Here is an 11,357-nt window from a genome sequence, read left to right as displayed (position 1 = left end):
AACCAGCAGCTGGCGGGAAGCAGACGCTCAATAAACATTTGCTGAATGAATGGATGGATGACTATAAGAATGTGCGCATTAGAATTGTGAAAGGTGGTCTTTCAGAGGTCGCTACTCAGTACCTTGAAAGTTTAAAGGGAAAAGAAAAGGAGTTAGTTAGGAGATTTTTTTCTATATGAAAACCTTACTTTGCTCTCCTCATAGTCATCAGCGGTGGACACCAAGGAGACAGTATCGGTTCTGGAGGTGCCCAGCAATGCCATCTACTTCTCCTCTGAATGCAAGCGTTTGCAGATGTCTTTAAAGATGGACCTCATCTGACTCACCTAAACCATTGGCAGTTAACGAATTGTTGATAAAACACGAGACAACCTCTCCTTCCCATAAAGAGCTGAATATTGGAAAATGTGATTCAATAGCAGTTGGGCTAAATGGGTTTGGAGCACTGGAGATTGCAATGAAGGGAAAGGAGGTGTGCAGACAAACCTCTTCTCGTTCAACTCATAACACGTGGAAGAACTGCCCTCTCAATCAGGAGCTACCCCTTCCCCATCCCCGGCTCATTTTATTATTTTAATTGAAGGACAACGCATAAAGGAAGAGGCATTTTTATTCTCTATGACCTCTAAAAATATCTTCATCTGTGGTAGAAGGGACAGATGCTGAAATACCTTTTCATCTTTAGAAGTTCACGTTTCCATATGCAGTACAGCTGCGAGAACGAATGTGAATTTTACTCTCCCCCGCATCCTGAGGAAGGCAAAAGGTTGAGGCGAGAGGAGTTGAAGGAGGGAGAAAGTAATGCCCAGTTTTCTCATTTGGTCTTTAGCCATTCTTTTTCCCTCTCTGGCAGTGTACACACACCCACACCCACCCACATACCTCCTACACACACACACAATTTGTAGGGAAAGAGATCTCAGTCCCCTCCTCATGAAGGAAGGAGGATGTTACAGAGATATTATGATGCAATGGGGACCATGTGAAGGACACTGCTAACATTATGAGGTCAGGATTTTTACTGAAATGTTTGCCCACATGCAATACTCTAGACATAAGTCAGCGTTCCTCCCTGCTACCATCCTAGTGGCAACTCCTACTCCTGTCTGCAATATGGGATTTTAACTCAACGGCATGAGACCCAGGGCAAAAACTGAGACAGCAAGGAGGCACCGTAACAACTAGAAGGTTTTCCAAGTTGGCAAATTTGTGCTATCATTTCTGTACAGAAATAAAAGATTCCCTCTGTCCCTATGGATAGCAGGGAGGAAAAGCATTTGAACATCGCACTTCAGATTAGCAGTTTCAGGGCAGCCTTGAAGGAGTTTGAAAAATTGGCTGAACGTGTAGCGGCCCAAAAAAGAGATGAAAGAGCAGGCTTGTTTATCCAAAAGGAAGGTAAGTTCAGTGATTACAGGGAAGTCCAGCTGGGTCTGATGGTTGGAACTGGGAAATGTTTTAAGCCATGAGAGAAGCAACAGAGCTTAATAGCAGAGATGCTGAATGAGGGCCTGAGTCCTCGATCTGACTCTGTCTTTACTCAGCCAAGTGGACTTGGAGAAGCTTCTTTCACTTTGCTGAACCACAGTTGTCTCAAATGTAAAATTAGAGGGTTGGATTAAATGATATCTAAGGGTTCTTCTGTGGGATATACCATGGGATGGCCCCCTGGTTGACCTGGGACTCTCAGTAGTGCATAGTGACCATTAACAAGCCACGTGAGCCAACTGCCATCTCTTAAGGGTATCATGAGACCATAAAGACTTTCATAAGCAGAGCAATATATGTATATATACACGTATACTATACTAAAGTGTAATATACTATAAAATATATATCTTGATATATCTATAAAATATATATATTCTCTGTTTCTGTCTCTGTCTCTCTGTGTATTTACATATTTGATAAAAACTGAGTACTGCTAGATAAGTTACCTTCTACAACAGAAGGACTGACCTAAAAGTCTGAGAAGGGGAAAATGCGATCTTAACTTTCAACAGACTGCTAATACTGGCATGCATTCATATTCATTCACAAATTCTGGAAAATAGGGTCTACTTGTCACCATAGGCAAGAAGCTAAGCACTAAAGAGAATGTTTCTAATGGACAGTTGTCTACCTCAAAAATGATATTAAGTACACTGCAGGAATTCATCTCTGCATTATTGCTCTGAAATCTTCTTGTCAATGACCTGATAGAATTAAATCATCCCGGGAAGGAGAGTCTTATCATCCTCACCCAGCAGCATTTAGAATGAGACACATGTCCTATACTGGTTGGTGTGAATTTAAAACACATAAGCTATTTGGAGATCTCAGAGAAGTTTCAAACTTAATGTGACCAATATGGAATACTTGATTTTCCCCAAGAATCATGGCCCTCCCTTGTTTTGGTAGATAGTACCAACATCTGCTGAGTTTGAAGACCAGAAACCTGAGTGTCATTCTAGAACAAGGTTTCTCAACTTTGGCACTACTGACATTTGGGGCTGAATAATTCTTTGTTCTGTATGTGTGTGTGTGTGTGTGTGTGTGTGTGTGTGTGTGTATGTGTGGAGGGCTATTCTGTGCATTATAGGATGTTCAGCAGCATCTCTGGCCTCTACCCACCAGAAGCCAGTAGCACTGCCTCCCCTAGTTATAACAATCATAAATGTCTGCAGACATTGCCAACTCTGTGGGAAAGGGAGGGCAAAATCTCCCCTGGATAAGAACCACTGCTCTAGAGTCCTGCCTGTCCTTCACTCACCACTTCTGCCCCAACCACTTCCAATCCGTTAGTGAGTCTTTGCAATTCTACTTCCAACCATATCTCACCATCTCAAGCGCTCTGTCTTGGCTGCCATATCACTTGTCATCCAACTGAGGACACTCAAGAGTGAAACGGGTTGTTATTAATAACTAAGCTGAGAAAATAGGCATAAATGAGACTTTCCTTGGCAGCCTAGGATGCACGACCACCCTCTGTATCACCCTGGCCCAAGCCTCCAGCATCTGAAACCTGGGCTAAGGCACTAGACCCTCACTGATATATAGTTTTCTCTCTTAAATCTCCTCACAGCAGCCAGTGTGCTTTCAAAAAATTTTTTAAGTCAACTCTTGTCATTTTCCTGCATAAAAGCCTCCAGCGATGGCTTAGCATCATGCTTAGAATACAAATTTCTGACTCTAGCTCAGCCTCCTTCACCTCTGATCTCACCTCACTGCATTCTCCCTGTCCTCTCTACACTCCATACTCACGGACCTTCCAGAACATGCCGTACTGTTTCCCGCCTCAGCGTCTTTTGGTTTGTCAGCCTCTGCCTAAAACACTCTTGTCTAGCTTTACACATGGCTGACTCCTTTTTGCTTATCAGGTCTCAACTTAATATTTTTACCCAGGTCCTTAGATAGAACTTCCCAGAGGTCCACCTCCACCCACCACCACCAGATGGTTCTGTCACGCCTCCCTATTGGTTTTCTTCCCAACACTTACCTCACTCTAGATTTAATGCTTTTTCTTTGTTACTAAGGTACGACATACATACAGTAAAGCCCATAAAGTGCACTAATCTTAAGTATATAGCTTGATAAATTTTGACCTTAGTAAACATACCTGGTAGCTCCCAACCAGATCAAGACAACATTTAGTGTCCCAGAAAGTCCCCCCATGCCCTTCTCACCTAATATGTCTCTAGGAACTAGTCTTGCGTGTCACAATCTGTAAATATTTCCTTTGTTTGCTCACTTGTTGATTTTCTGTTTTTCCCACTATTATGTAAATTCCCTGAAGGATGGATGTTGTCTATCTAGTTTTCCATTCCAAGTCCAGTGTCTAGCTCTGTTCTGAGACATAACAGATGCTCAATGCATTTTTGTGTCTAACTCCTTCTTGCCCTTGGTCATACTCCAGTGAATCACCAAATTTGGCAAAATTAATATTTATCAATGGTGTGTTTTTGCGTGTGTGTGTGTGTGTTTACATAATGTCGAAGAACCAATCGAGACTTGCTCTTTGTCACTTCTAAACTTCCACTCAAGGTGAACTCTGGCAGATACCCCTGATCAATAAAACTTTTCACAATAGGAAAGAGGTCATTCATTTTCTTATCTTTGTGTTCCTGAGCAAAACTCCTAAAATAGTGGAAACAAAAGCTATCGAGGAGGTACTAAACACCAAAGTAAAATACTTACTTTTGACTAAGTAATATTTAAGCCAAGGACCTAGTTATGTTTCCAGTGAAAAGATCTTTAAAATGCAAAAGAATCTGGTTTTTATAGGTTGAAACCATACAATAGACTAGCGAATAGAAAAAACAGCTGAAAAAAGACAATATAGTTCTTGGAATTTTATGACAACGTTCTTGTACTTTGTTACAATGCAGATGCAATTGATTATGACAAGTTTTATGCGACAGTACAGGAACTCTTCGGTCCAGAAGTGAAGAATCAAGATGCGAAATGCTTTTACAGGAAACTCTGCAACAACCTCGATGCCTCTATAGACTGGTGTGAGGTAGTCACTTTTCATGTTTATAATATGAAATCCATGCATTATTTTTCTTTATTTAGAATAAATAATTAAAGTGTTACGCCTACAGAGGTTAAACCCACAATATGGTGGCATGTTTAAATGCCTACACCCAGGAAGACATGGCCGCTGCCCATAGAATAAACCAAACGGATGTTTAACTGTATTATTAATGAGTAACTTTTAAATACGTTTAGACCAAGCCGCCAATTGGAAGAACTACACATGCCATTAACAACAACTAAGATATTAATGGCCTTCATTATATTCTCCATGAATTATTCCTTTTCAACAGTGTCAATATACACAAATTTCAGTGTATCCAAATTCTTAACAAAAGAGAAGAAAAAGGCTACAGCTGACTACCTCTTACATTTCCTGAGTCATTTTATGAATAGCACAGTATTGACTCCTTAGATATCATTCTGATGTTCTTGGAAGAACACATAGGAGTGTGTTTGTTTGTTCAGTGATCTGTGGACGACGGTAAAGTAGAGAGGAAGGGCTTTTATCCTACTTTAAACTCACAGAAGACCACACTCTAGATTTGTCAATAAACCAGATTGTTCCTATGCTAAAAGGACTTGAGGTAGCTTACAACTTAAAAAATTGCACACCTGCATGCAGGGTAATTAAAATGACTTAAAAGTTATCTGTTCCAAGGTGGGTTAAAATATAAGTTGCATACAGGTTTTTATTTTCTTTTACCAGCTCTTCATTCTCTCCAAATGTTCTGCCCTGAATGTGTGTTCCTTATGTAACCAGAAAAAAAAAATGAATCACGAAGTATGGAGCAAGTCCTTTAAATAAGATAGTTCAAAGAAAATTAGTATACTAATGCATCATTAATAGTCATAAAATACTCCAAGCATGTCATGCATATAATTACTAGACTGAAATTTAAACTGTTGAAAAAGAAATTTGAGATCCTTGAGGTTACAGCCTACCCTGGGGAAGGAGATATTTTCTTTAAAAACGTTATTTGATTGAAACATTTCCTTTTGAAATGTAAAACTTTGTCTCTTCTGAAGGAGTTTATCTGGTATATTATCTCTTAAATTATTCCTCAAGAAATTTCAGTAATTTGATGTTTTTAGTATCCTTTTGAAATTATTTACGGCAAGCATTGTAATATTGTGTTATTACGAGTAAAAACAGCAAAATTTCTCTTTCCATAAGAGCAGATGTTCTACATGATGGCACCTACCTCCGTGTAGAGTGACTCTAAAGTACATAACATGACTGATGGCTGACTGATACACTTATGTGCACGGCTGACGCGCTGTCTGGGCAGGCAGCAAAGATGTCTGGTGGACAATTTGAACTAACAAAGAGGATACCTGAGCTCTGTTTCCTGTATTGACCCTTGAAAAATTGAGAATTATATTTACTCAGATGTTGACATTGATTGAATTCCTACCTGGCACTTGGGGCAATCTACATACTTCCTAACCTTCCTAATTACTTAGTACTCTAACCATGCACTTCCTCATTTAATCCTCAGACCAAGGCATAGGGCTGGGGTTATTATTGATTATCCTTGTCTTGCAGATGAAACTAAGGAACTTGCCTGAGGTCCTATGAGTATTAGGCAGTAGAATGGGGATTTGGATCCATGCCCAAGTCTAAAGCACCCAATATTGCCTCGCATAGGACACTCCAGGATTTCTTCCCACATCTCTTCTCAGACACTTAACAAATACGCTGTCATTACCTCCATAAAACTTACACCAAAATTACAAATCAAGTTAAATGACTGTAAACTGCTTTTTGAATATGGGTATCATAGACACATAGGACATTATTTCAAATTCATATAGGACAACACACATGGTGGGGAGTTCTCCACCCCTAAGAAACAGCGGAATTGATTAGCACAGAAATGATCATCAGCCCCATACCATTTCACATTATTACCTGAAAACTACTTTTTCACACTATCATCTGAGGTTAAATTGGCTGCTAATATTCATCAGTTTTTGGTTGTATTTTGCACGAATAGTTGAAATTGTACTGAATTGCACTTATAAAATGAGGATGTGATAGGATTCTAAAGGTGTCCCCACTCCCGAGATTCCTGTGCCCTGGTTATTCAGTCAAGCACTAATGTAGGTCGTGCTGTGAAGGGACTTTGCAGATGCAATTGAGGTTACTAATCAACTGACCTTGAAATAAGGAGATTATCCCGGATTACCTGCACCCAGTGTATCACACGAGACCTTAAAAACAGAAAAGGAAGGCAGAAGAGAGATTCCAAGCATGAGGGGGGTTTGAAGCACCATTGCTGGTGCTGAGATGTACGGGCCCATGGACTAGGGCTGCAGAGAGGCCTCTGGAAGCTAAAGGCAGCCTCAGTGACAATCAGAACGAAACGGGGGCCTCAGGCCAACAACCTGAATGACTTGGAAGAAGATTCTTCCTCAAGTCTTCAGCAAAAACCACGTCTCTACTGACATTTTGATTTCAGCCCAATGAGACCCATTTTGGACTTCTAGCCTATGGGACTGTGAGCTAATAAATGGGTGTTAAGTCACTATGTTGTGATAATTTGTTTCAGTCACAATAGAAAACTAATACAGAGGGCATGGTGTCAAAGTTCAAAAAGTATGTGTCGGGCCGGCCCGGTGGCGCAGCGGTTAAGTTCGCAGGTTCCGCTTCTTGGCGGCCCGGGGTTCACTGGTTTGGATCCGGGGTGCGGACATGGCACCACTTGGCACGCCATGCTGTGGTAGGCGTCCAACGTATAAAGTAGAGGAAGATGGGCACGATGTTAGCTCAGGGCCAGGCTTCCTCAGCAAAAAGAGGAGGACTGGCAGTAGTTAGCTCAGGGCTAATCTTCCTCAAAAAAAAAAAAAAAGTATGTGTCTGCTGTTACAACCAACAAAAGCCAAAATGTGCCCATAAGAGGAATTCAAATTCAACAGCAATGGAAGGAGGTGCAACACTTAGAGGAGGAAACTGGAGAAGAGAGAGGCAAGAAAAGGACTAAGGATTGTTAGCTACAATCGACTTTGGAAGGACTAAGTATTATCATCTATAATCAACTTTGGAAGGTTTGCTGTATTTTTGTTTGTAAGATGGGAGAGATTTGGACACGCTGACAGGAAAGGTCAGTAGAAAGGGAGAGGTAGAGAGAAGACATGAGGGAAAAAGGAGACCATCTCGGAGGAGACAAAAGGAGACCGGACGCAGAGAACGGTGGAGGGATTGGTGTTGGAAAGGAGAAACGTGTCTTCCTTTGAAAGGGAAGGGTGGGAGGATGACTCCAAAACCCGGTTGGTTGAAAACAGGGTGGCAAGAAGAGCTGAGGAAGCTCTTGTCTGGTGGCTTCTACTATCATCTGAAGTAGGAGGTGAAGTCAGCTGCTGAGAGTGACAAGGACGTGGAAACACGTTTGATATGAGTGGAGAAGGTTTGACATTGCTCTGTGGCTAATGGACAAGATCATCTAGGGAGGCATGGGACAATGGCCGGGTGACACTGAAGCCCCAGGAGGCTGGAGCTAATGAAGATTGGTGGCCCCATCGAGGGGCTGGGAGATTTTCTCTGCGGCTCATCAGCCACAGCAGCATGGGTGCAAGGAGCACAGCAGTTGTATTTGCCCGGCAGGGGGGTTTCTTGCCAGGCTAATGCAGTGATATAAGGGGATGGCGGTATGGACATGTGTGACTGAGGTGACAGACCACGGATTCCAATCTGGGTAAGAAAAGAGGCGAGGGCCGCCGGGATCTGAGGGGTTGGGAGGTGTAAGGGGCTGAATTCCCCTCTCAGTTCTGATTGCCTGGGGAAGTTATGTAAGTCCTTCCCACTGAGGTTCCACACACCACCTGCGTATCACAGTGCCTACCTGACGAGTCTTTTCTATGAGAAGAACCAGTTCCATCCCCAAGTGGACTGATGGTTTTAAGTACTATCCCCAAAGAGAGCCTAATTTTCTCATTAGCGGTTGTGGTCTTGATATAATTTATGATATTTTTCCTCGCTTCCAGGTGGCCTTCTTAATCTAGCATTTCTAATGATAATCATAGCTAATATTTGTTTTAAACAATTACTATGTGCCAGACACAGTACAAAATGCTTCACATACATTATCTCACTTAAAACACCATTTTACAAAGTCAGAAGTTCGTCCTTTTATTCTCTGTTGAGGAAATTGAGACTTCGGGAGGTGAAGGTATTTGTCCAAGTTCTGAATGCTAATTAGTTGTACAGCCTGCACTCCAACGCTTGACCGTCTGATTCCATATTGTGGATTGAAATGCTACAGGGCTAAGGTGCACATTGATATATGATTGCTAACTGGGTAATGCACCAGTGAGTGATGGTGAGGAGATAGCAGTGACGGAAGGTTCCTGTCCACTTCAACTCAGATCTATTGAAAGCACTCCTCTTTCTCTTTTTTATTATTTATTTGTTTTTTGAGGAAGATTGGCCCTGAGCTAACATCCACTGCCAATCCTCCTCTTTTTGCTGAGGAGGATTGGCTCTGAGCTAACATCCGTGCCCATCTTCCTCTACTTTATGTGTGGGACGCCTGCCACAGCATGGCTTGATAAGCAGTCCTCGGTCTACACCAGGGATCAGAACTGGCAAACCCCGGGCTGCTGAAGCAGAGCGCACAAACTTAACCACTAAGCCACTGGACCAGCCCCCCACTTTCTCTTTTATCAGTCCTTCAGAGGGAATTTGAGGCTAAGTCCAGAGGGTTTGTGCTCATGAAAAACGAGCAGTGATTTCTAAAAAGATGAAAAATTACTTAAGCTTTCATTGAGTGCTGATTTTGCTGGGAGGAGGAAGGGAAAACAAGAGAGAATGTCTGATGATCTTGATCTTCCCGCAGAATGAAATCGAACTGTAGGAAATGATGGGGGCAGTCGTTGTGTGTTGGGAGGTTTGGATGAGGAGGAAGGTAAAGGAAGAGGTAGTAACATTTGAGGAACGACTCATGGAAGGACATACGTTAGCATATAATGCGAAGCCATCATGTAGCATCAAAATAAACAAATGTTATAAAACAACTGATATATAGTTGGGTTTGATTTATTTTCGATTGACTCATTTAGTCACTAGGTCCTTCAAACTTAAAGTGCAACCACTCACGGGGAGCCTGTTAGAAATGCAGACTCCCAGCTGCCACCCCAGACCTATTGACTCAGAATCTGCACTTTTACAGGACGCCCAGTGCGTCTTCCGTCCACTAATGTTTCAGAAGCACCCCACCATTCATTCCATCCACTCCTTAACAGACACCAACTAATCTCAAATTCACGCGAATAGCATCATTCATTTATAAGAATTTTATCTGCTTATTCATAAGACAATTGAAAAGCAGCTATCTTGTTTTTCAAATTCCTTGGAATTACACAATTTGGCAATTCACAGATAAAGAGCACTTTTCTTCTTTAGGATATTCTTTCATAGTAATTTATTTTCACGCAACACATAGAGAGTAAGATTTGGAACAGTTAAGTAGATAAACCACACAGTCTCTTCAATTCCAAAACTCCCTCTCAAAGCGATGAAAAGTCTTGCCCAGGAAGATTTGTGGAAAATGGGTAGGAATGATCATTTGAGAGTGGCCAAGCTCAACATCAAGGTTCTCAGCTGGGACCGTGTCTGATGACGGCTGATTTGATTTCCAGGTCAGTCCAGCTCCTAATAGATCCGTCAGTCTGAGCAAGGATACCAGCCTGGAAAGAAAAATTAGCGACTTCTCAAAAATCATGCACCCTCAGCATACGGTGTATTCAATACATTTAGCTACGTTCTCCTGCTATGGGGAACCCCCTGACATTTATAAATCAAGGTGTTAACCATTGACCCAAATTAGACTTTAAATTCAAGAAACATCAAATCTATTACTTTACTTCCATTTCTGAGATATTGTGCATGTTTGTTACCGAACCTGAAGTGAGTTCGCTCACCCGTTGCACAGCAAGCCAATCTCTGACACCGGGTGTGGTGGAAGAAAGTAGGAATTTTATTTTTGCACAGCGCTGAGCAAGGAGAGAGGGCAGCTAACGCTGAAATCCCAAACTCCCAGAAAAGCTAAAAGGAAGGGTTTTTATTTGGGGCTTTAGGTAGGGAAGGAGGAGCATATGGCCTTGCTGGTCGGAGCTTTCCCACCAGCCTGTCTTTGGCCTTGAGACTACTTGCAGACAGGAGGGAGCTCATGAACTTGCTGGTCAGCAGCTTTCTCACCAGCCCGTATCTCTTTGCGGGAGGAGATAGTCCAGGTGCTTGTCCTTGATGCTGTCTGTCTCCTGGAGGATAGTGGACTCTGGAGCCAGGAAGCCAGAGAGTAAGCAGGGAATGAGTGTTTTGGTTTTAACCCCATATATGCTGGGTTTAATGCAGAGAAACTGATATCAGGGTCGATACCATGTTCACATGTGTCGTTTGGGATTTTAGATTTTTGGATACTTCTCCTCTGAAGAAGATTCTCTTGCTTCCCAGATGGATGAAGAAAGTTTGGTTTTCCTTGTTTCTAGAAAACAGCGAATTACAATTTCAGGTGATATTTTCACTTTCCCTTCCAGATTAATATGGGTTTGAATATTTTCTCAAAAATAAATATTGGGAATATAACATTTCTGTAGAATCACTTTTTATTTTATTTCCTCACTTTATAACTGGGGGGCGGGGAGTGACACTTTTGCACGCAGTATTAGAAGAAACTGTATCTGCAGGTGAGTTTGAGTACTTTCATTGCTCTCAGGACATTAAGCAGGGAACGTGAGGGGAAAAAATTCATATTTTCCTGAAGAGGTTCAGACCTCAAGTTAAAGCTCTCTGCAATGGCATCTCAGTGATGCACGCTCCAGTACCCGATGGAATCACATTT

General features: G+C 41.9%; 1 protein-coding gene across 3 annotated transcripts in view; it reads left to right on the top strand.

Annotated features, from left to right (window-relative positions):
* The first annotated feature begins 1,011 nt into the window (after positions 1-1,011).
* Positions 1,012-11,357, top strand: part of WDR64 (WD repeat domain 64) — a 115,567-nt gene continuing 105,221 nt past the window's right edge. For all 3 annotated transcript variants that reach the window (XR_011535314.1, XM_070602319.1, XM_070602317.1), the window contains exons 1-3: positions 1,012-1,398; positions 4,368-4,498; positions 10,925-11,027. Coding sequence is in view for 2 of the 3 variants with exons in the window: in XM_070602319.1 (XP_070458420.1) it covers positions 1,254-1,398; positions 4,368-4,498; positions 10,925-11,027 (379 nt within the window). In the remaining variant the exon portion in view is untranslated. The remainder of the gene's footprint in view (positions 1,399-4,367; positions 4,499-10,924; positions 11,028-11,357) is intronic.

The sequence above is a fragment of the Equus przewalskii genome, chromosome 31 (genome assembly GCF_037783145.1).
Source record: "Equus przewalskii isolate Varuska chromosome 31, EquPr2, whole genome shotgun sequence".
Classification (NCBI taxonomy): Eukaryota; Metazoa; Chordata; class Mammalia; order Perissodactyla; family Equidae; genus Equus; species Equus przewalskii.
This window is presented reverse-complemented; position numbering and strand designations above follow the sequence as displayed.